The sequence below is a fragment of the Heterodontus francisci genome, chromosome 32, assembly GCF_036365525.1.
Source record: "Heterodontus francisci isolate sHetFra1 chromosome 32, sHetFra1.hap1, whole genome shotgun sequence".
Taxonomy (NCBI): Eukaryota; Metazoa; Chordata; class Chondrichthyes; order Heterodontiformes; family Heterodontidae; genus Heterodontus; species Heterodontus francisci.
This window is the reverse complement of record NC_090402.1, coordinates 37,551,681-37,578,091: the sequence shown is the minus strand read 5'-3', so window position 1 is coordinate 37,578,091 and position 26,411 is coordinate 37,551,681. Positions and strand designations below refer to the sequence as shown.

Sequence of the window (26,411 nt, the reverse complement as noted above, 5' to 3'; positions counted from 1 at the left end):
GAAGTACTTTTGAAGGTGCTGTTGTAGGGAATGTAGCAGGCCATTTGCACAGAGCAAGATCTCACAAATAGCAAAGTAATAATGACCAGATCAAATGTTTTAGTGATGTTTGGTTGAGGGATAAATATTGCTCAGGGCAGTAGGCAGAACTCTTCTCATTCAAAGTAGTGCCAAGTTTTACATCCACTTGAAAGTACAGACAAGGCCTCAGCTAATGTCTACAGTCTAATATAGTAGTAATGCTGCTTTAAAACAATAGTAAGTCATGAAGGAATGGTGCCAGACTATTTTCTGTTTTTTGTTAATTTGGTGACTCCGTATTAAAACGAGCAAAGCGCTGAGGGCCAAGTGCACAGAGAGGCACGATCTAAGTGATTCCTGTTGCAGATAGCTCCCTCCAAGGCCAGCTGCATAATGCCCTCATTGCTTGCTCTGAACTGACCTGTGTCTGCTCACAGCACTCCATCCTGGAACTGCCACATTACACTATTTATTCTTTAGTACAATGCAGTGTGTTTTTTCCATTCTTCCATACAACTTCATTTCAAGCCACAGCACTGAAGTAAAATGGAAAAATGCCCTGAAGCTCATTCGTTGCAGACTGATGACAGTATTAAATCATAAAAGTTAACCATAGACTGTGAGACTAGCAGGGTGCATAGACAAAGGAAGTGATAGCAATGACTGGTTTCTTTCTGCATCCAGTTCATGATGAACTGGTGAATATACATACACATGAAACAAGGGAGAAAACAAAAGCCCAGATGAAAGGATTGATGTAGCTGCTGACAGTACGTATCAGGGCTGCAGCATTAGTGAGATCCAACTCTTTCACTGAATGATAGGATACAGGTTTGAAACTATGAATCCCCCACACTGTGCACTCACATTTCACTATACCGTCAGGCTTAGATGTCAAAGCAAATCTTCCAGGCCTGAAGCTATGTCCCTCAGTCTGATCGGGCTAGTGAACTACACTCTCAGCCATGGATAGAGGGTTTGCAGTGGAAAACCCGAAATGAGGTGGGAAGAGGGAAGGTGTTTGGAACAAAACACAGATATAGGGAAACCAAAAAAAGGGAAAGCATTGCACAGCAACAATATTAGACTTCGTGTGACCAAAAAAGATATAATTTACTTCTTCAAAAAGATTATTAAATACAAGAACAACAACTTATATTTATATAGCACCTTCGTCATAATAAAACATCCCAAGGCACTTCACAGAAGTATTATAAAACAAAGTATGACACTGAGCCACAAAAGGAGATATTAGGTCAGATGACCAAAACCTTGCTCAAAATGGTAGGTTTTAAGGAGAAAAGCGAGGTGGAGAGGCAGAGAGGTATAGGAAGGGTATTCCAGAATTTAGGGCCAAGGCAACTGAAGGTGTGGCCACCATCGTTGGAGTGATTAAACTCAGAGATGCACAAGAGGCCAGAATTAGAGGAACGCAGATAACTTGGAGGGTTGTGGGACTGGAGGAGATTACAGAAATAGGAAGGGACGAGAACGTGGAGAGACTTGAAAACAAGGATGAGAATTTTAAAAACAAGACGTTGCTTGAGCAGGAGCCAATGTAAGTCAGTGACCACAGGGGTGATAGGGCAACGGGAATTAGTCACAGAGTGATAGAGTTATACAGCACAGAAACAGGTCCTTTTCCCCAACATGACTTGCAGAGTTTTGGATGACCTCAAGTTTATGGAGAGTAGAATGTGGGAGACCAGCAAGGTGTGTGTTGAAATAGTCAAGTTGAGAGGTAATGAAGGCACAAATGAGGGTTTCAGCAGCAGATGAACTGAGACAGGACGAAAGTTGGGCGATGTTAAGAAGGTAGAAATAGACGACATTAGTGATGGCATGAATGAGAGGTTGAAACTCATCTCAAGGTCAAATGTGACACCAAGGTTATGAGCAGATTGGCTTAATCTCAGACTGTTGCCAGGGAGAGGGCTGGAGCGGAGAGGCAGTAGACCTGGGAGGAATTACACTGGAGAGGGAGCTATAAAGCAAACCCGAGGCTCGAGACCCACACTTACCCGGGACAGCGGAGAGGCAGGGTGCAGCTGGAGGTTGGCGCGTGCTGGGGTGAAAAGTGAAAAAAAATCCTAACAGTGACATCATGGGAAAACCGTAAGCTGATTGGTTGGTGAGTAACTGCTGTTAGAGATTGCCTGTAAATAGTTGTAAAACCAGAAAAAAATAGTTTTTTTAACCGTTCAATAGCTATCTTATAAGTAGTAAGGTTAGTACTACTAAGGTTTTAGTTGGTGTAATTTCACACAAGATCAGGGGGCAGGTTGTTCAACCTTGCCCATCTACGAGCGAAGTCCAAAGTACGGAGAGTCCTCATCAGGGAACTCCTCTTTGCTGACAATGCTGCTTTAACATCTCACACTGAAGAGTGCCTGCAGAGTCTCATCGACAGGTTTGTGGCTGCCTGCAATGAATTTGGCCTAACCATCAGCCTCAAGAAAACGAACATCATGGGGCAGGACGTCAGAAATGCTCCATCCATCAATATTGGCTACCACGCTCTGGAAGTGGTTCAAGAGTTCACCTACCTAGGCTCAACTATCACCAGTAACCTGTGGCTAGATGCAGAAATCAACAAGCGCATGGGAAAGGCTTCCACTGCTATGTCCAGACTGACCAACAGAGTGTGGGAAAATGGCACACTGACACGGAACACAAAAGTCCGAGTGTATCAAGCCTGTGTCCTCAGTACCTTGCTCTATGGCAGCGAGGCCTGGACAACGTATGTCAGCCAAGAGCGACGTCTCAATTCATTCCATCTTTGCTGCCTCCGGAGAATACTTGGCATCAGGTGGCAGGACCGTATCTCCAACACAGAAGTCCTCGAGGCGGCCAACATCCCCAGCTTATACACACTACTGAGTCAGCGGCGCTTGAGATGACTTGGCCATGTGAGCCGCATGGAAGATGGCAGGATCCCCAAAGGCACATTGTACAGCGAGCTCGCCACTGGTATCAGACCCACCGGCCGTCCATGTCTCCGCTTTAAAGACGTCTGCAAACGCGACATGAAGTCCTGTGACATTGATCACAAGTCGTGGGAGTCAGTTGCCAGCGTTCGCCAGAGCTGGCGGTCAGCCATAAAGGCGGGGCTAAAGTGTGGCGAGTCGAAGAGACTTAGCAGTTGGCAGGAAAAAAGACAAAAGCGCAAGGGGAGAGCCAACTGTGTAACAGCCTCGACAAACACACTTTTCTGCAGCACCTGTGGAAGAGCCTGTCAATCTAGAATTGGCCTTTCTCGCCACTCCAGGCGCTGCTCCACACATCACTGACCACCTGCAGGCGCTTACCCATTGTCTCTCGAGATAAGGAGGCCAAAAAGAAAAAGAAAAAGTAAGAAAAGAAAGAATTTATTGTTAATTACTAATTAGGAAGTGCTGCTTGGACAGAGTGTGAGGCTGAGAGTTGGTGTGTAAGGGACTTCACTGACAAGGGGAAGGCGTGTTCTTTTGTCCCTTTTCCTGTCTGCCTTTTCCGCCTCCACTATTTGGTTCTTACTTTGGTAGATGGGAAGAAGCTGATTGGCAAGTAATTGGTAAGTTATTCTACTTATTACACTAACAATAATTAGTTTGTAAACTAAGGTATGGCAGGGCAGCTCTGCCGAGTGAAATGTACCTCCTGTGATATGTGGGAAATCATAGACGCACCATGTGTCCTTGACAAACACATCTGCAGGAAGTGTCACCAGCTGCAGAATTTTGAGCTCCATGTTTCGGAACTCGAGCGGTGGCTGGAGTCACGGTAGTGCATTTGCGATGCAGAAAACTACGTGGATAGCACGTTTAGGGAGGTGGTTACACCACAGGTTAAGAATGTGCAAGCAGAGAGGAAATGGATGACCGCCAGGCAGTCTAAGAGAACCAGGCAGGTAGTGCAGGAGTCCCCTGAGTCGATCTCGCTTGCTAACCGGTTTTCCATTTTGGATACTGATGAGAGCGAGGGTTCCACAGAGGAGTGCAGCAAGAGTAAAGTTCATGGCACCACATGTGGCTCAGCTGCACAGGAGGGTAGGAAGAAGAGTGGAAGGGCAATAGTGAGAGAGGATTCGCTGGTTAGAGGAACAGGCAAGCGTTTCTGTGGCTGCAGATGAGACACTAGGATGGTATGTTGCCTCCCCAGTGCCAGGGTCAAGGATGTCACAGAGTGGCTGCAGTGCATTCTTCTGGGGGAGGTTGAACAGCCAGAGGTCATGGTTCACATTGGTACCAATGACATAGGTTAGAAGAGGGACGAGGTCCTGAAAATAGAGTTTAAGAAGTTAGGAAAGAAATTAAAAAGCAGGACCTCAAAAGCTATAACCTCAGGATTATTCCCAGTGCCACATGAGTGAGCATAGGAATAGGAAGATTAAGTGATTTAACACGTGGCTGGAGAATTAGTGCAGGAGGGAGGGCATTAGATTTCTGAGGCATTGGAATCTGTTCTGGAGTAGGTGGGACCTGTACAAGATGGATAGGTTGCACCTTAGACACAAACTAAGATCCTCGCAGGGAGATTTGCTTATGCCGTTGGGGAGGGTTTAAACTAAATTGTCAGGGGTTGGGAACCTAAGAGGGAGCTAAGATTGGAGGGAAGCAAAACTGGTAAGAGGAAGTAGAGAAGTAATAAGCGAAATTGGAAGGCAGACAAGATCAAGGCAAACATCAAATAGGATCAGAATGAGGAATAATGTTAAGACAAAGTTAAGGGCTATCTATCTGAATGCACGCAGCATTCGCAACAAGATAGATGATTTGAAGGCACAAACAGAGGTAATTGGATATGATTTAATTGCCATTACGGAGATGTGGTTACAGGGCGTCCAGGACTGGGAACTGAATATTCGGGGATATTTGTCATTTAGGAGGGATAGGCAGAAGGGAAATGGAGGTAGGGTAGTGCTATTAATAAGGGATGAGATTAGTACATTAGTGAGAGAGGATCTTGGATCAAAGGAGCAAGATGTAGAATCAATTGTCGAGTCAATTGGGTGAAGCTAAAAAACAAGGGGCAGAAAACATTGGTGGGAGTTGTTTTTAGGCCACCAAACTGTAGTGGTAATGTTGGGCACGATATAAATCAGGAAATGAGATCTGCATGTAGCATGGGCAACACAGTAATGGGCGACATCAATTTACATATAGTTTAAACCTAATTAGCACTAATGCTGTGGAGGATGAATTCCTGGAGTGTTCATGAGATGCGATTCTGCAGCAGTATTTTTACAAAGCAACTGGGGATCGGGCTATTTTAGATTTAGTATTATGCAATGAGAAAGGGCTAATTAATAACCTTGCTGTAAAGGAGCCATTAGGAAATAGTGACCACAATATGATAGAATTCTACATTAAGTTTGAAAGAGAGAGCGTGTGTTCTGAGACTAGGGTTTTAAATCTGAACAAAGGAAACTATGAAGGTATGAGGGGCAAGTTGGCAATGGTCGATTGGGAAATACATTAAAACATTAAAAGATTTGATGGTAGATAGGCGATGGCCAGTATTTAAAGAAGTATTACACGGTTTACAACAAATATACATTCCTCTAAGACACAAAAATCCAACATGAAAGGTGAAACAACTGTGGCTAACAAAAGAAGTTAAGGATTGCATTAGGTCAAAGGAAGTGGTTTATAAGGTCACCAGAAAAAGTGGTAAGCCCGAGGATTGGGAGCAACAAAGGAAGACTAAGAAACTGATAAAGAAAGGGAAAAAAGATTATGAATGTAAGCAAGCTCGAAACATAAATGCGGACGACAAAAGTTTCTTCAGGTATGTGATAAGAAAATGATTAGCAAGGTGGTGTTGAGGTGGAGCTGGGTGTCGTCAGCTTATACGTGCTACTAGCCAAATGTGATGGGGTGAGCAGACACAATTATTACGTTAATATCCGCAAACTTAAAGTTGAAAGGAATTTGGTTAACGCATGCTCCATTCCTATTAATACCACATGCTCCCTGAATATGAAGCTCCATTGTGACATTCGTAAGTTACGCAATGAATTAATTACAATTTGGCGGTGTTACAGTTGGCACTAACAGAGCAGTGTTCACAAACTGCCCAGATTTTTACAAGTAATCAATTCATCATATCTGCTCTCCTATGGTTGTTGTGATAATGGGGTGCCATTTTAAAAATCAGCTTTCTGTCAATAAAGGAATACTAATGGTCCCTAACTTCAGCACAACAATTTTCAGCTCTTTGCTTTTTTCAAAGCAGGCGATGTGGCAGGTGCTTCAGATTTGCTTTTGTCTGAAAAAAGATATGTGGTCATAGTTGTGTAGATTTTTGTTCTTCAAAAATGGGAATAATTTGATTGGTGGTTGTGTTGGTTTTGACTGAAGACCACTGTTGATAGGCTATAATGTCACTTGAATATAAACATAGAAACATAGAAAATAGGAGCAGGAGTAGGCCATTCAGCCCTTTGAGCCTCCTTCGCCATTCATTATGATCATGGCTGATCATCCAACTCAGTAGCCTGTACCCGCTTTTGGCCCATACCCTTTGATACCTTTAGACCCAAGAGCTATATCTAACACCTTCTTGAAAACATACAATGTTTTGGCCTCAACTGCTTTCTGTGGTAGCGAATTCCACAGGCTCACCACTCTCTGGGTGAAGAAATTTCTCCTCATCTCGGTCCTGAAAGGTTTACCCCATATCCTTAGACAATGACCCCTGGTTCTGGACTCCCCCACCATTGGGAACATCCTTCCTGCATCTACCCTGTCAAGTCCTGTTAGAATTTTATCGGTGTCTATGAGATCCCCCCTCACTCTTCTGAACTCCAGCGAATATAATCCGAACCGACTCAATCTCTCCTCATACATCAGTCCCACCATCCCAGGAATCAGTCTGGTAAACCTTCGCTGCACTCCCTCTACAGCAAGAACATCCTTCCTCAGATAAGGAGACCAAAACTGCACACGATATTCCAGGTGAGGCCTCACCAAGGCCCTGTATAATTGCAGTAAGACATCCCTGTCCTGTACTCGAATCCTCTAGCTGTCACCCATCCCTAATTGCCCTTTAGAAGGTGGTGGTGAGCTGCCTTCTTGAACCGCTGCAGTCCATTTGGGGTAGGTAGACCCACAGTGCTGTTAGGAAGGGAGTTCCAGGATTTTGATCCAGCTACAGTGAAGGAACGGCGATATAGTTCCAAGTCAGGATGGTGTGTGACTTGGAGGGGAACTTGCAGGTGGTGGTGTTCCCATGTATTTGCTGCCCTTGTCCTTCTAGTTGGTAGAGGTTGCAGGTTTGGAAGGTGCTGTCTAAGGAGCCTTGGTGCATTGCTGCAGTGCATCTTGTAGATGGTACACACTGCTGCTACTGTGCGTCGGTGGTGGAGGGAGTGAATGTTTGTAGATGGTGTGCCAATCAAGCGGGCTGCTTTGTCCTGGATGGTGTCGAGCTTCTTGAGTGTTGTTGGAGCTGCACCCATCCAGGCAAGTGAAGATTATTCCATCACACTCCTGACTTGTGCCTTGTAGATGGTGGACAGGTTTTGGGGAGTCAGGTGGTGAGTTACTCGCCTCAGGATTCCTAGCCTCTGACCTGCTCTTGTAGCCACGGTATTTATATGGCTACTCCAGTTCAGTTTCTGGTCAATGGTAGCCCCTAGGATGTTGATAGTGGGGGATTCAGTGATGGTAATACTGTTGAATGTCAAGGGGAGATGGTTAGATTCTCTCTTGTTGGAGATGGTCATTGCCTGGCACTTGTGTGGCGCGAATGTTACTTGCCACTTCTCAGCCCAAGCCTGGATATTGTCCAGGTCTTGCTGCATTTCTACACGGACTGCTTCAGTATCTGAGGAGTCACGAATGGTGCTGAACATTGTGCAATCATCCGCGAACATCCCCACTTCTGACCATATGATTGAAGGAAGGTCATTGATGAAACAGCTGAAGATGGTTGGGCCTAGGATAGGACTCTAACTCCAGAGAGAGAACTTCTTGTTTGGTCATATTTTATAACATTTTATTAGCTTAGGGTAATTTACCACCTGTTGCATCTGCATGCTTACCTTCAGCGACTGGTGTATGAGAACACCCAGGTCTTGCTGCATATTCCCCTCTCTCAGTTTATAGCCATTCAGTTAATAACCTGCCTTCCTGTTTTTGCTGCCAAAGTGGATAACCTCACATTTATCCACATTATACTGCATCTGCCATGCATTTGCCCACTCACTCAACTTGTCCAAATCACCCTGAAGCCTCTCTGCATCCTCCTCACAACTCACCCTCCCACCCAGTTTTGTGTCATCTGCAAATTTGGAGATATTGCATTTAGTTCCCTCATCTAAATCATTAATGTTTATTGTGAATAGCTGGGTCCTAGCAGCAATCCCTGCGGTACCCCACTGGTCACTGCCTGCCATTCGTAAAAAAAAACATTTATCCCTACACTTTGTTTCCTGTCCACGAACCAATTTTCTATCCATCGCAATACACTACCCCCAATCCCATGCGCTTTAATTTTACATGCTCTTATGTGGGACTTTGTCAAATGCCTTCTGAATGTCCAAATAAACCACATCCACTGGCTCCCCCTCATCAACTCTACCAGTTACATGTAACTGATGTTCCATTATCACGGTTATCTTCACTTTAAATTATCTTTATGCATCTACATGCCTAGTTCACTCTCTGGAGTTAGAGTCCTGTGAGACTTCAAAAATCAGACAAATTAGTTCAACCCTGAATTACAGCTAACCAAGCATGGATTCCGTATTGACCATACAAAGTCCCTTTCTCTCTCTCTGAAAAATTCAAATATGCTAAATTATTTCAAGTTCACTCTCAGTGTACAGATTTCCAATATTTCCAATCACTTATTGTTTGGTCATATTTTATAACATTTTATTAGCTAACGACTTTGTGTTCAATCCTTTTAACTTCAGTGTTTCATGCTAATTCCCTTCTCTTGCAAATTGTCTTGGGCGGGTAACACAAAATGGGTGATAGCAAATTGGCAGCTTTTACTCTTCTGCAACAATACAAAGTACTTCCCACTGACTCTAAATGCATAAGCATGTGATGAATCAAAATACTTTCCATTTACTCTTAGTGTGTTGAAACTGCCATATTATTCCCATTGTGAAATATTTATTTAAGTCAAACATTTCAACTTAATGTCCGAATGCAATCCCCGAAAGAGAAAAAAGTACATTTAAGAAGTCCATCTTTTCTAGAATTCCACGTTCGAATTGCTCTGATCAGGCTTTCAACCCTGCCACTGTACCGAAACGGCCCTCATCAAAGTCATAAATGACATCCTCTGTAACTGTGAGGCAGGTAAATTTCTCAATCTATCTGCAGCCATTGATGCAGTTGACCACACCACGGGCTGGACTTTATTCCAGTGACGGGGTTCCTGGCGGAGGCTGGAAGGTGGTTGGGGAACCTGCCTCCTGTGACCTCCTCAGACCCCTGTGGCTAGTTAAGGGCAGGCAGCCAATTAACTGCCTGCCATCAGGGGTGCCGTCCCTTTAAAGGATGAGTTTCTGCCTCCAGAGCTGCCAGCCAAGGAGAATGCTGGCAGGTCTGAAGTACCGGCGGTGCCACTTGGAACAGTGGCCTCTGCTGGTACTGCAAGAGGCATTGCAGTACCAAGAGAGAAGACCCTGTGAGAGGTAAGTGGGGTCAGAGTCACCAGGGCTATTGAGACAATGATGGGGGGAGATGGGCATTGTTGAGGGTGGAGCTGTTTTCCCAGGGGAGGGGGGGGTAAGCATTCGTTGCCAGGAGGCCCTCCGGGGGCCCAGGATTGCCCCCAAAGAAGAGGGCTCCCTGCTGCCACTAGGAGCCTGCTAGGCTTTACCTGCTGGCGTCTCCCCTTGGTGACGGCCCCTACACCTTCAGCAAAATTGAGATGGAGGCGGGAAGCAACCCTTAAGTGGCCATTAGTTGGCCATTAAGGGCTACAATTGGCCTGGGGGCGGGAAGGCCATCCTCGGCCTTCTCTCTCACGGTCAAAATGGTAGGGGGCCCAGGGAACATTGGGATCGGCACCCCCTGCCATTTTGTTTACACCCCCCCACCCCCCCAGCCTCCAAGTGCAGAACAAAATTCAGCCCCACCATCCTCCGATGCTTCCCCTGTCTAGATGTGTGGGACTGTATTCACCTGGTTCTATTGTTAACAATTTAATTGTAATCAGAGACCACCTGTAATGGCTTCTCTTCCCTCCCCTGGACTGTTACCTATAATGGCCCCCAAGAGTCTATGCTTGACCTCCTCCTATTTCGCATCTACTTGTTGTCCCTTGGCGGCATCACCCGAAAATAAAGCATCAGCTTACACACGTACACTGATGGCACCGAGCTCTACCTCACCGTTACCCCTCTCCATCCCTTCACTGTCTCTAAGTTGTCAAACTGCTTGTCTAACATCCAGTACTACGTGAGCAGAAATTTCCCTCAATTAAATATTGTGAAGACCCAAGCCATTGTTTTCAGTCCTGTGACAAATTCCATTCCCTAGCCACTGATTCCATCCCTCTCCCTGGCAACTGTCTGAGTCTGAAATAGACTGTTCACAATCTTGGTGTCTTATGTGACCTTGAGAGCAGCTTCTGACTACATATCCATGCCATCACTATGACTGCCTATTTCCCAATCCATCCCTGCTTCAGTCCATCCGCTGTTGGAACCCTCATCCATGCCTTTGTTACCTCTAGGCTTAACTATTCTATTGCACTTTTGGCTGGCAGGCTTCCACATTCTACCCTCCATTCGCTGTGAGGTCATCCAAAACTCTGTTCCCCGTGTCTTAACTCACATCACGTCCTTTTCACCCATCACTGATGTTCCCTCTATGTTGCATGACTGCGCAGCTAGAAGTTCCCATGCAGGTCGAGCACTATTCAAGTTCCCGCACGTGTGTGGCCACGCAAGAAGATCTTCAGGACCCATGCACTTAAATGAACAGACTGCGCACAACAAAAGAAAATAGAGGGAACCCCTGTACTCATTGACTTACATTTACTCCTCAGTTTTCAAATTCTCATAGTTGTTTTCAAACCCCTCCATGGCTTTGCCCCTCCCTATCTCTGTAATCTTCTCGAGCCCCACAACCCTCCAAGATATCTGCACTTTTATAGATTCTGGAGCATTCTGATTTTAATCGCTGCAACATTGGTAACTGTGCCTTCAGCTGACAAGATCCTAAGCTCTGAAATTCCCTCCTTAAAAACCACTTTGTCCTTTCCCTCTCTTTCCTCCTTTAAGATGCTCCTTATATCCTATCTCTTTGTCCAAGATTTTGGTTATCTGCACTGATATCTCTTTTATCTCCTTCTGTGGCTTGGTGTCAAATTTTGCTTTATAATGCTCCTGTGAAGTGCTTTGGGATGTTTAATTATAAAATGATTACCATATAAATGTTATATAAGACTATACAAATGCAAGTTGTTACTGTTGTTCCAGTTCCTGTTGAACAGAATATAATTTTCATGTGATTGCATTTCATTTTGAGGCATTAAGTAATTGATAAAATGGGTTGTAGTGCAAAAACTTACAAACTGTAAGATAGAAATTTGCATATTTTATCCTTCAAGCTTTTGTAACTACTTTTGTTATTCAGAAGCTTGTGATAAATGGCAGATTCATAATTCAGTAAAGGACCAAGCTGAATATAAAATGTATATAGAACTGACAAAGCCAATAAGAGGGGCAAAGAGAGCATATGAACATAGATTACAGGATAACCTAAAAGTGAAAGCACTTCCATACCTACATCTTCACTGTTTTTTGATCTGCTTTCACGTAATTGTGATGGGAATGCCCAATTCTGTTTACCAAGCTTTGCCAGGCATGTATATTATGTGTATTTGGTGTCAGATGTTACTGTTGCTCTGATGTCTTTCTAATGAGATCTATGAATAAAGGAATATGAAAAAGAACTGAAATCTGGCTGTGTGGGATGGTAACATTTCTTATTTACAGAGCTGGGTCTAATGTAAACACTGCTCAGAATCGTAAAGCTGTGAGACCAATTTTTCTTTCAGAATCAGTTTCAAAAGATGGCTGCCTGCTGCTGCAGCACATCATTATTTTGCAGTTGTGTCCTTGATCAGACATTAGCTTTTGAAGGCTTTCTTTGATTGTGGAGTGCATCAACATGTGCTAATGAAACACACCAATACAAAGAATGCAGTGCAATTTATGCAAAATCCCCTCTCACACTTCAGTCTTCCGTTCATGTTTCTGAGTTCTTCCAAACATTTCTGGAACAATGCATGCTGGGGGTTTAGGAAGCACATTTATGGGCACATTTATTCGCATTTCATGCGGAGGTTATTGTGTCACTATCGTGAAATTTACTACTTAGTACCATAGTAGGAGGGAGCACAATCACCCACAAGGATTGCAGTGTTCCAAAGAGAAGGCCCATCACCAGCTTTCTAGGGACACTAGACATGGGTAGTAAATGTGACCTTGCTCCAGAGTCCGCTCCATCGAGCAGGATGAGACGTGCTCGCGTTACTTCTTTCAAAAGGTACGCAGAGAGAGCTCTGTTATCAGCAGCCTGAAGGAAGAAGATGGCTCAGTAACGTCTTCGCAGTCCGACATACTAAGGATCAAGCAAATCCTTTTATGCTGGGCTGCATGACGCGAAGCCCACAGACAGCAGAGCCTCCCAGTCCTTCCTGTCATCTATCACAGAGGTCTTAGATGACAGCATGAGGGAGAGACTGGACAAGCCTCTAACTCTGGACGAGCTGACAAAGGCCGTCGAGTCCTTCGAGACGAGTAAAACTCCCGGAAGCGACGGCTTACCGGTCGAGTTGTACTCGGCCCTGTGGGACTGGGTCGGCCCGGACCTGCTGGAAGTATACGAGAGTATGCTCCTGGCCAGCAGCATGTCAGAATCCATGAGGAAAGGCATCATCACCCTCATTTACAAGCGGAAGGGGGAGAGAGCAGAAATCAGAAATTGGCGGCCCATCTCACTGCTTAATGTTGACTACAAGATTCTGTCCAAAGTCAAAGCCAGTCGAGTCAAGTCTGCTCTGGAGTTGGTGATCCACCCCGATCAGACCTGTACTGTACCCAGCAGGAAGATCTCTGATAGTCTCGCGCTACTCAGGGATACGATCGCCTACGTACGGGACAGGAGGGTGAACACCTGCCTCATCAGCCTGGACCAGGAGAAGGCTTTTGACAGGATATCGCACACCTACATGATGGACGTGCTTTCCAAAATGGGGTTTGGGGAGGGAATCTGCAATTGGATCCAACTGCTCTACACAAACATCAGTAGCGCAGTCTCAATCAATGGGTGGGAATCGAAAAGTTTCCCGATCAAATCTGGAGTCAGACAGGGCTGTCCTCTCTCCCCGGTCTTGTTTGTTTGCTGTATTGAACCCTTTGCTGAGTCTATTAGGAAGGATGCGAGCATAAGAGGGGTGACAATCCCAGGCAGCGGAGGCACTCAGGTTAAAACTTCCCTGTACATGGATGACGTCGCTGTCTTCTGCTCGGATCCGCTGTCCGTGCGCAGACTGATGAGCATCTGCGACCAGTTCGAACTGGGCTCGGGAGCCAAAGTTAACCACGGCAAGAGCGAGGCCATGTTCTTTGGGAACTGGGCTGACCGATCCTTTGTCCCCTTCACCGTCAAGTCAGATTACCTGAAGGTGCTGGGGATATGGTTCGGAAGGGCCGGGGCGTGCACCAAAACCTGGGAGGAGCGAGTAGCCAAGGTACAACAAAATTTGAGCATGTGGGGGCAGCGATCTCTCTCCATTGTCGGTAAGAACTTGGTCATCAGGTGCTAGGCGCTCACGTTGTTGCTGTACGTGGCGCAGGTCTGGCCCATACCCCACTCCTGCGCTGTGGCAGTCACCCGAGCCATTTTCCGCTTCATCTGGGGATCTAAAATGGACCGGGTCCGGAGGGTCACGATGTTCAAATCTCTGGACAAGGGCGGGAAAAATGTACCCAAACGTGGCCCTCATCCTGATGACCACCTTCGTGTGCGGCTGCATCAAGCTGTGTGTAGACCTCCAGTACGCAAACTCCAAGTGTCACTACGTGCTGAGGTTCTATCTGTCCCCGGTGTTGCGAAGGATGGGCCTGGTCACATTGCCGCAGAACGCTCCATGCAGTTAGGCCGTGCCGTACCACCTATCCTTCGTGGAGCAGTTTCTGCGGGAAAACACCTTTGACCACCGGTCCATCGACAGTGGTCTGCACGGAATGTCCTCAAGGCCCTACGGGAAAAGGAGACGGTGGATCCTGTCGGATGGTTCCCCGAGCGGACCGTCAAAGTCATTTGGCGGAATGCCTCATCACCAGAATTTTCAAACAAGCACCAAGATGTAGCTTGGCTGGTGGTGAGAAGGGCCTTCCCCGTCAGATCCTTCATGCACACCCGAAGTCTCGCCCCCTCCGCACAATGCCCCCGCGGTGGCTGTGGTGGGGAAGAGACGGTTGCCCACCTCCTCCTGGAATGTGTCTTCGCAAAGCAGGTGTGGAAAGAGATGCAGTGGTTTTTGTCGAGGTTCATCCCAAGCAGCTCTGTAACACAGGAGTCTGTGCTCTACGGGCTGTTCCCAGGGACGCACACCGAGACAAATATCAACTGCTGCTGGAGGACTATCAATTCGGTGAAAGCCGCCCTTTGGTCTGCCCGAAACTTGCTGGTCTTCCAGCGCAAAGAGTTGTCCACCACCGAATGTTGCAGACTGGCACATTCCAAGGTCCAGGACTACTTGCTGAGGGACGCACTAAAGCTTGGGGCAGCCGCAGCAAAGGCTCAATGGGGAAAGACCACAGTGTAAGGTCCCCCCACCAAGCTGAACTGAGGGGCTGGATCCATGGGAAACCCCTCGAACTGTATCGGGAAAATTTCTGTCTCCTGTATAATGTGAAAATATATCTAGCAGGACAAATGTGAAATGGAAAGGTTGTGAGGCAACTCATAATTGTATAGAAGAAAACTGATCACCTTTGCACTGTTTGTATTTTTTGACTTGATGCTGTTTTAAACTGTTTGGGAATGTAATTTTTACAGATTTTTATGAATAAAGTATATTTTGGAAATAAAAAAAAAAGTAAATGTGACCTTGCTAGTGTCACTCATTCACTGAAAACAAATAGTGGAAAATTCTGCCACTAAGCTCCTGCTCTTAGGAGCAATTGACACACTTTCAGAAGTGTCCTCAAAATCTTCATCTTCAACTGTGCCTTCACTCCTTCTGGCGATCTCCCCCCACCCTCTAGATATTCACTTCTGCTCAGCATCCACTTCTCGGATTCCATACAGGGTTATGGAAAAGTAATAGGGCAGTGGGATTTTTTTTAGATTTCTCTTGCAAAAATGTGGCCCAAATATAATGGGCCAAATGTCCTAAATCCGTGCTGTAAATCTCTATTTTTCACTGCCTTTTCACTGGAACACTTTGAGAGCTGTCTCTGTAGGAGCACTGTAGAAGTGCAAGTTGTGTTGATAACCTGCTCCCAATTTGTCCTTTTTTGTACCATCTTTAGGATTTCCCATGCTTACCCTTAGGGTATGAGCAGGCAATGTGTAGTCAGGTCTGTTTCAATGCAACACTTCTGTGACAGCTGAAAATTAAATGAGAGCTGCTGGGGGTGACTTGTCAGATGCGGTTTATCTCTCACTTTTGTGGGGGTCTCCCATCTTTTTGAAGGAGCAGCAGGGACCAGGATGTGATTGCTGATAGAATCTTGCTACAAGTATGCATTCCATTGATGCTTGACATAGTTATTTGGTATGTCATCCCACTATACCAAAAGGGTGACAGTATGCAATTCAATATTAAATACCGTCATAAAATAAAATTCCAGAATAACGGCAGCTTCATTTTAGACTTTTCCCCACATATTTCTAAATGCTGTGTTACTTGAGACTTGGTAATGTCTCATGCAGAACAGTCTCATCTCATTCTTCATATAATTGACCTTTCTGGACCTCTGGCAGATTCTGGACTAATGTAATAAAAGGACTTAATATGGAGAAGTCAGCTTGGAATGGTAATTATCACAAGCTACTCTCTTCAGCTATTTAATAGATTGAACAATGCAGGTTGTGAAGCTGTGATCGTGATTGATGGATAGAGTGATCCGCACCCATTTTCTCAACAGTTCCAATCCAAATTGCTGACCTACATCAAAATAAACAATAATCAAAACATTCATCATCTCTAACACTTTGTCATTACATTTGCTTCATATTACAAGTCCATTCTCAGCAACGCATGCAGAATCTTCCAGTCCTTGTTGAATATGTTGGTTTTTAAGCCCATTACATATAAATATAACATAAAAGCTGTGCAATTACAAAAACCTGTGATCAGTCAGTTATTTCTACTGTACATTTTTAGCCATACTTGCCAAATATCATTTATTTTTTATGTGCAAACAACTGTTGGGTAAAAAAAAGCAATCCCTTCCCACTGATTTTTAATAGTCAAAGGTATTAAAGGTTACAAGTATTGACGGGTAAGGCAAGAAGATAGAGTTAAGATACAGATCAAGTTGAATGAGGAGTGCAGGAGGGCATGCCAGGAGCAGACACAGGCATACCTAAAAATGAGGTGTCAGCCTGGTGAAGCTACAATACAGGACTACTTGCATGCCAAACAAGGGAAGCAGCATGCAATAGACAGAGCTAAGCAACCCACAACTAACGGATCAGATCTAAGTTCTGCAGTCCTGCCACATCTAGTCGTGAACGGCGGTGGACGATTAAACAACTAACAGGAGGAGGAGGTGCCACAAATATTCCCATCCTCAATGATGGAGAAGCCCAGCACATTAGTGCAAAAGAAAAGGCTGAAGCATTTGCAACCATCTTCAGCCAGAAGTGCCAAGTGGATAATCCATCTCGGCCATCTCCTAAGGTCCCCAGCATCACAGATGCCAGTCTTCAGCCAATCTGATTCACTCCATGTGATATCAAGAAACGGCTGAAGGTACTGAATACTGCAAAGGCTATGGGTACTGACAACATCCCAGCTATAGTACTGAAGACTTGTGCTGCAGAACTAGCCAAGCTGTTCCAGTACAGCTACAACACTGGCACCTTCCTGACAATATGGAAAATTGCTCAGCTATGTCCTGTCCACAAAAAGGTGGACAGATCGAATCCAGCAAGTCACTGCCCCATCAGCAGAGTGATAGAAGGTGTTGTCGACAGTGCTATGAAGCGCTACTTAAACAACAACAACCTGCTCACTGATGCTCAGTTTGGATTCTGCTAGGGCCACTCAGCTCCTGACCTCAGTACAGCCTTCGTCCAAACATGGCCAAATGAGTTGAACTCCAGAAATGAGGTGAGAGTGATTGCCCTGGATATTGAGGCAGCATTTGACTGAGTGGCATCAAAGAGCCCTAGCTCTTGTAAAATGAAGTCACTGGGAATCAAGGGGAAAACTCTCCACTCCTTGGAGTCATACCTCGCACAAAGGAAGATGGTTGTGGTTGTTGGAGGCCAATCATCTTAGCCTTAGGATATTGCTGCAGGAGTTCGTTTGGGTAGTGTCCTAGACCCAACCATCTTGAGCTGCTTCATCAATGACCTTCCCTCCATCATAAAGTCAGAAGTGTGGATGTTCAATAATGATTGTACAATGTTCAGCACCATTTGCGAATCCTCAGATCCTGAAGCAATCCATCTCCATATGCACCAAGCCCTGGACAAAATTCAGGCATGGGCTGATAAGTGGCAAGTAACATTTGTCCCACTATAGTTGCTACTATAGGGCGGCACAGTGGCGCAGTGGTTAGCACCGCAGCCTCACAGCTCCAGGGACCCGGGTTCGATTCTGGGTACTGCCTGTGTGGAGTTTGCAAGTTCTCCCTGTGTCTGCATGGGTTTTCTCCGGGTGCTCCGGTTTCCTCCCACAAGCCAAAAGACTTGCAGGTTGGTAGGTAAATTGGCCATTATAAATTGTCACTAGTATAGGTAGGTGGTAGGGAAATATAGGGACAGGTGGGGATGTTTGGTAGGAATATGGGATTAGTGTAGGATTAGTATAAAGATGGGTGGTTGATGGTCGGCACAGACTCGGTGGGCCGAAGGGCCTGTTTCAGTGCTGTATCTCTAATCAATAATCAAGTTGTCTAACTATCTCCCCTTGACAGTCAATGGCATTACCATTGCAAATCTCCCACTATCAACATCCTGGGAATTACCATTGACCAGAAACCGAACTACAACAGCCACATAAATACCGTGGTTACAAAAGCAAGTCAGAGTCTGGGAACTCTGCAGCGAGTAACCCACCTCCTGTCTCCCCAAAGTGTGTCCACCATCTACAAGGCACATGTCAGGAGTGTGATGGAATGCTCTCCACGTGCCTGGTTGAGTGAGGCAGCACGCTTGACCAGCACCCCATCCACAAACATTCACTCCCTCCACCGCCAACGCACAGTGGCAGCAATGTGTACCATCTAGAAGATGCACTGCAGGAACTCGCCAAGCCTCCTTCGACATCACCTTATAACCCGTGGCCTCTTCCACCTGGAAGAACAAGGACAGCAGATGCATGGGACCACCACCACCTGCAAGTTCCCCTCCAAACCACACACCATCCTGACTTGGAAATATATCACCGTTCCTTCACTGCCGCTGGATCAAAATCCTTGAACTCCCTCCCTAACAGTGCTGTTGGTGTATCCGCACCAGATGGACTTCAGTATTTCAAGAGGCAGCTCACCACCACCTTCTCGAGGGCAGCTAAGGATAGGCAGCAAATGCTGGTCTTTCCAGTGATGCCCACATCCCATGAAAGAATAAATAAATAAAAAACCCTGACTTAATTGAATGGTGGAACAGGCTCAAGGGGCTGAATGGCCACCTCCTGTCCCTGTGTTCCACTGAGGATGGGAACAGAGATTTCCTTTGCTGACCAACAGTTTGATCTCACCTTCTCTGAGGAATATTGTTTAGGAAGCATTAAAGTATAAATAATGTTTCTTCATGAGATCCTGTTTGATGGTTTCAGTGGTTTCTGTGCTTTCTCTGAATAGAACTCTAAATGGACATAGAAGAGATGCTTGACATGTGAGGGAGAGAGATGAGCAGCTGCTGTCAGTCTTTGTTTGGATGTGGTCCAGTTTCAGTTGCTGAACAGGCAGCAGATACTATAATAGTATGGCAAGAACTTGTCAATTCCTCCTTGTTTTGTCCTCACATCCTGAGTCAGAGTTACATATTTGATCTACTGTGGAAGGCTTAAAGTCTGGGTAAGTCTTGCCCATACTTCAAACCCAAGACTGAAGTCTGGTACTGAATCAAATGAGCTCCTCTCAGTTTATGATGAATTGTGAAGTATTGCAGCAGATTGAGCTTCTGAAACACAAAAGCCTTCAGAGTAAATACCAATAACCACATCTGTACAGAGGTGGCTGCAAGGTATTGGAATTCCAATATCAAGGGGTAGAAATTGGTCTTGGATGGTGGTGCAAAATGACCAGTATTGGATCGACTGCTCATTATATGCAGCTGCTAATATTTAATTCCATTGATTGTAATAGAATAGAACATCAAGCGCTGCATATAACGGTTGGCCGATCCAATACTGCCCGTTTTGAGCTACTGACCAGAGCAATTTCTACCCTCATGTCTCCTTTTGGCTTTCCAGGGTACTACACAAATTTCTGACCAGATTCTTGGCGAAATTATTAAACAGATTCTTAGTGGCTACTGTGTTGTTGCATATATGCATGTTCATAATTTTTATATATATATCCATTGGGGGGATGTGGACATCGCTGGCTTGGCCAGCATTTATGCCCATCCCTAGTTGCCCTTGAGAAGGTGGTGGTGAACACCCTTTCTGAACCGCTGCAGTCCTTGGGGTGTAGGTACACCAACAGTGCTGTTAGGAAGGGACTTCCAGGATTTTGACCCAGCAACAGTGAAGGAACGGTAATATAGTTTCAAGTTTCAAGGATGGTGTGTGGCTTGGAGGGGAACATGCAGGTGGCGGTGTTCACATGTATCTGCTGCCCTTGACCTTCTATTTGGTAGAGGTCTCGAGTTTGGAAGGTGGTGTGGAAGAAACCTTGGTGAGTTGCTGCAGTGCATCTTGTATTTGGTACACACCACTGCCGTTGGTGGTGGAGGGAGTGAATGTTGAAAGTGATGGACGGGGTGCCAATCAAGTGCGCTGCTTTGTCCTGGATGGTGTCGAGCTTCTTGAGTGTTGGAGCTGCACCCATCCAGGCAAGTGGAGAGTATTCCATCACATTCCTGATTTGTGCCTTGTAGATAGTAGACAGGCATTGGGGAGACAGGAGGTGAGTAACTTGCCACAGAATCCCCAGCCTCTGACCTACTCTTGTAGCCACAGCATTTATGTGGCTGGTCCAGTACAGTTTCTGGTCAATGGTGACCAGATAATGGGGGGATTTAGCAATGGTAATGCCATTGAATGTCAAAGGGAGATGGTTAGATTCTCTCTTGTTGGACATGGTCATTGCCTGGCATTTGTGTGGCACGAATGTTCCTTGCCACTTATCAGCCCAAGCCTGGATGTTGTCCAGGACTTGCTGCTTATGGACATGGACTGCTGCAGTATCTGGGGAGTCACAAATGGTACTGAACATTGTACAATCATCAGCGAACATCCCCACTTCTGACCTTATGATGGAGGGAAGGTCATTGATGAAGTCGCTGAAGATGGTTGGGCCTAGGGCACTACCCTGAGGAATTCCTGCAATGATATCCTCGGACTGGGATGATTGACCTCCAACAACCACAACCATCTTCCTTTGTGCTAGGTATGATTCCAACCAATGGAGAGTTTTCCCCCTTGATTCCCATTGACTCCAGTTTTGCTTGGGCTCCTTGATGCCATACTCGGTCAAATGCTGCCTTGATGTCTAGGAAAGTCACTCTCATCTCACCTCTGGAGTTTAGCTCTTTCATCCATGTTTGGACCCAGGCTGTAATGAGGTCAGAAGCTGAGTGGCCCTGGCGGAACCCAAAATGAGCATCATTGAGCAGGTTATTGCTGAGCAAGTGCTGCTTGATAGCACTGTCGATGACCCTTTCTATCACTTTGCTGATGATCGGGTGTAAACTGATGGGGTGCTAATTGGCCAGATTGGATTTGTTCCTGCTTTTTGTGCACAGGACATACCTGGGCATTTTTCCACATTACCGGGTAGATGCCTGTGTTGGAGCTGTACTGGAACAGCTTGGCTAAGGGCGCAGCTAGTTCTGGAGCGCAAGTCTTCAGTACTATTGCCGGACTCATAGCCTTTGCAGTATCCAGTACCTTCACTCGTTTCTTGATATCATGTGGAGTGAATCGGATTGGCTGAAGACTAACATCTGTGATGCTGGGGACCTCAGGAGGAGGCCGAGATGGATCATCCACTCAGCTCTTCTGGCTGAAGATTGTTGCAAATGCTTCAGCCTTGTCTTTGCACTGTTTGATGTTGGGCTCCCCGATTATTGAGGATGGGGATATTTGTGGAGCCTCCTCCTCCAGTCAGTTGTTTAATTGTCCACCATTTGTGACTGGTTGTGACAGGACTGGAGAGCTTAGATCCGATCCGTTGGTTGTGGGATCGCATGCTGCTTCCGCTGTTTGGCATGCAAGTAGTCCTGTATTGTAGCTTCACCAAGTTGACACCTCATTTTGAGGTATGCCTGGTACTGCTCCTGGCATGCCCTCCTTCACTCTTCATTGATTTTTAGATTTTAGATTTAGAGATACAGCACTGAAACAGGCCCTTCGGCCCACCGAGTCTGTGCTGACCATTAACCAGGGTTGGTCCCCCGGCTCGGTGATAATGGTAGAGTGGAGTATATGTCGGACCATGTGGTTACAGATTGTGGTTGAGTACAATTCTGCTGCTGCTGATGGCCCACAGTGCCTCATGAATGCCCAGTTTTGAGTTGCTAGATCTGTTTGAAATCTATCCCATTTAGCACGGTGGTAGTGCCTCACAGCACAATGGTGGGTACCCCCAGTGTGAAGATGGGACTTCGTCTCCACAAGGACTGTCCATCCTACCAATGTTGCCATGGACAGGTAGGTTGGTGAGTAAGAAGTCAAGTAGGTTTTTCTCTTTTGTAGGTTCTCTCACCACCTGCCCCAGACCCAGTCTAGCAGCTATGTCCTTTTGGACTCGGCCAGCTCGGTCTGTAGTGGTGCTACCGAACTCTCTTGGTAATGGACATTGAAGTCCCCCACCTAGAGTACATTTTGTGCCCTTGCCACTCTTAGTGCTTTTTCCAATTGGTGTTCAACATGGAGAAGCACTGATGCATCAGCTGAGGGGGTGGTGGTGGGTGATAATCAGCAGGAGGTTTCCTTGTCCATGTTTGATCTGATACCGTGAGACTTCATGGGTTCTGGAGTCAATGTTTAGGATTCTCAGGGCAGCTCGCTCCCACCTATACTCCACTATGCCACCACGTCTGGTGAGTCTGTCCTGCTAGTGGGATGGGACATATCCAGGGATGGTGATGGTGGTGTCTGGGACATTGTCCCCAAGATATGATTCCATGAGTATGACTATGTCAGGCTGTTGTTTGACTAGGTCTGTGGAACAGCAGTCCCAATTTTGGCACAAGCCCCCGATTGTTGTAAAAACCCATCTGGTTCACTAATGTCGTTTCGGGAAGGAAATCTGCCGTCCTTATCTGGCCCAGACCCACAACAATGTGGTTGACTCTTAACTGCCCTCTGAAATGGCCTAGCAAGTCACTTAAACTGCTAACAGTCTGTATTGATTATTTTCTCTATATCTGTGACAAGGGAGATTATTGGAATGGATGAAAGAAAAAGGTGAAAAATTGCATTCAAGAAAAATGAAAGTCAGTAACCATAGAAATAGGAAAGAGTAAACAAATAAATCAAGATAAAAAGAAAAATGGAGAGATAGAAAAAAGTAAATGGGCTGTGCACCGAAACAACTAAAGAGAAATGAACAAGGTATAAATAATGAAGTTGTGATTCCCCCAGTGGGTCATTTGGTTAAGTCAGCGAATATCTGAGCCATACCAGTATCGAGGAGTTCCCATTTTTGATCCCTAGTCTCCCCCACCCACCAACCCCCACCTCAGAGTTAGATGATCCTCTTTGGGATTGGAGTGGCTATAATTGGCCTCCATGCCCCTGCGCGATTGAAAGAAACTTCAGCCAAGTTTCCTACTCTGTATTGTTATCCAATGGACCCTGTTGAAAGTGTCCACATGTGGATATCGAGTGGGGACAGAATCAGCATTGACCTACTACGCTTAAGCAGCTATGGACATTCACTGTACTACCTCTCACTTAGAGAATGAACTCTTGAGAAGCGTACCAGAGGATGTCCAATACCCACGAGGTGTTCTCCAAGAAAATGTAAACACTTTAAGGAGAGAAAAAGGGAAGAACAGAAGAAGGAGCATTCTGGGGTAATAATATGGAGAGATTTTCCATGAAAAATATGGACAGTATTTCAATGTTCTTGTACACTTTCTTGGTGTATTCCCATCTATGTAAAGCATCATTGGTAGAAAATACAGTAGAGGTTAGAGATGAGAGGTAGAAATTAACTCTGATCACTGTTTTATGAACCTAAGTTCTTTTACTTCCTTCATTTGGAGGGAAAAAGAAAGACTTGCATTTATACAACTGGTTAGAAAAAAGCAGGTGCGATTCAGTAACAAGTGAAAATGGTGACATGAAACCTTGCTACAGTTGACTTACTGCTTCTCCTGATAATTATGCAGCAACTGTTGCTGGACTTCATGAGTTTAGATGTCAGATGTTGGCAAGAATCAGTCTCTGCTGTGATTTCCCCCATGGTTGCCCAGTGTGTCACCATTGAAGCTTACATAGGAATAAAAGCCACCTGGAGATGACAACTGGTGCTCAAACAATCACACCTTATCAACAACCATTAGGAGAGAAGTATGGGAGATAATTGGCAAGGAAGAAAAAAAATCTTGTAACAACTGATATTTAGAAAATTTAGCGTCATGAACTGTTCACGAAATGTCAGACTATTGGATTTTAAACTGATATTTTGACAAAAAATTTCCCTAGCTTTGCAGAAAATGTATGTAAATATGTTAATATTATTCAGCTTCTGCCTCAAGCAATGAACTGAACAGACATTGATAATGGATTGTTAACATTCCATGGACCCTTTTTCTTATTACTGTCAATGAACTGACAGAGTGAAGAAACAGATCGAATAGGAAAAGCAGGAATGGGAATTGTAATTACTGCTGCCATAATACATTCATTTAGTCCTCTGAACTATTTGATCTCAGCATGATGATTATTCACTTTGCAGGCATGTTTGATTAAAGTGGGTCAGGAGAAAGAAGGTTCATGGTTTCACACTTCACTCTGGGGAGCTTGGTTTGTTGCCAAAAGAACAAAAAAATAACTAAATGTGATCTTTTAATTCTTCCAGGTCCAAGGAAGCAATTATGTATCTTGCCAGTAAATAAAAATAACTTCAGTTCTGTCTGAGATAGAGACTGCAAGATAAAGAGGATGCTGGCAGGAATGTCTAACTGAATACTGAAGTGCATCGGAGAGTGTGCCTCTTTGTTGCTTTTGTTTAGACTAACGTCAATACCCTGTGTACAATTCTTTCAAAAGCATAACTCTATTCATAGCTTTGTGTAAAAGACTATCAGGACATTACAAATCTACTTTTGTGTTGCTGAAATCCTTTGCTGTTCAATTAAAGATTGAGACTTGTTGTACAAATACACGCATAGCAGATATGTATAAAAAGAAAATTGGCAAAATGTTTTTTGGAAAGGGTAGAAAGATCCATCAGAGGAGGTAGTGTTCTTTTGCACTGGTCTTTTTAATTATCTGGAGGATAATTGGAAGAAGGAACAGATAAACAAACAAACATGGACAATCATCCCACTCTCACCGAGACCACACGTTATTTGCATCTTTAATGTGCACAGTTACTTATCTATAAGTGGGAACTTGCATTAAAAGATCTCCAAGTAATGCTGAACAAGAAAAGGAGGAATCTTAGGGATTGGTGTTTTAAAATGTGCAACTAGAAAAGGCTATTGGGGTAGAAAATCTTTGCCATTACGTCCATTGAACATATTTATTTCAACAGACATTGTGCAGTTTGTGTTTTTTGGACTCATCCAAATTTCATTACCATCCTGACATTTTCAAGAACTCAGTTGGACTGAAATTAAATATAGCATTCTGGGAAATATTTAACTATCTATGTCTGTACATAAACTTTCTGCGCTTATCTATTACTTGTAATGAAATGATATCACAAACAGAAAAGGTAGGATTGAGTGAGGTATGTTAATTATCTGATCCCACAATCACAGTATTCCTTTAAAAGGATTTTCTTTATGGAAAATCTGCTAGCCATGATGAGGAAAAGGTTTTTTTTGGCGTGGGTCAAGCTATTAGATGAAAGATGTATTACTTTTCAGTTTGGGGGAGAGGATGGAGAGAAGCAACCACCTCATATGTCCACAGTAAGTGTGTCAAGGAGTGGCAAATACGTGAGACTATCTTTTCCCATACATGCTCTCTAGTGGAGAGAAAATGGGGTCGATCAGGATGTTGTGTGATAATATAAAATGGGGCGCTGGTGAGTTGGCAGCCTGTTTTTCATCTTTCCTGATTTTTATTTGATTGAGTGTAAAGAAGGCTGCCTACTCACTATCACCCATTTTACACTATCACACAAAGTTAAGATCTACCCCAATGTTTCAACTGAGTGATCCTTACAAGGGGAAAAAATGATGGTGGGGCAGAGAAAGGTAAATTTGAAACCAAGAAAAAGTCATATTTCTTCATTTCTTGTTTACTCCACAGGGAGGTCTGATTGCTCTGCTACTCCTCATCTTAATTTTCACAATGGTACTGTACGCACGCCGGAGATGGTGCAAGAGGCGGCGGGTGCCTCAGAAGAGCGCAAGCACGGAGGCCACTCATGAAATTCACTACATCCCCTCAGTGTTGCTGGGACCACAAGCCAGGGACAGCTTTCGTAACTCTCGGATACAGGCCCATAATTCAGTGGTCGGAATGCCTATCCGAGAGACACCCATCCTGGATGATTACGACTGCGAAGAGGAGGACAACCAACTTCGGCCCGAAGCATGCAACAGAGAAGATGACTTTGGAAGTCAGGTGACCCGTACATTAGAGAGCCTGGGGCGAGCAGAAGAGCAGAAACCAAGTTTTGCAGGTTGGGTCTTTTTTTCTTGTTTTGTCATTAATCTAGCATTTCTGTTGAACACGTGATGGGATTCATTTAAATTGTCACATAATACAAGATGCTCTTGTTTTCTTATTTTATGCTTTAAGACTGTAGACCAGGAGCAGACATATTACATAGAATCTGTTACCTCACATCCTCCCATGATGATGCTTTATTTGATAAATATTAAATGCAGACA

The 26,411-nt window shown here is 44.9% G+C and overlaps 1 protein-coding gene across 7 annotated transcripts in view; it reads left to right on the top strand.

Annotated features, from left to right (window-relative positions):
* The window catches only part of LOC137347765 (astrotactin-2-like), a 1,864,757-nt gene that overhangs the window by 401,536 nt on the left and 1,436,810 nt on the right, over positions 1–26,411 (top strand). For all 7 annotated transcript variants that reach the window (XM_068012699.1, XM_068012698.1, XM_068012697.1 and 4 more), the window contains exon 3: positions 25,825–26,200. In XM_068012699.1, the coding sequence (XP_067868800.1) occupies positions 25,825–26,200 (376 nt within the window). The remainder of the gene's footprint in view (positions 1–25,824; positions 26,201–26,411) is intronic.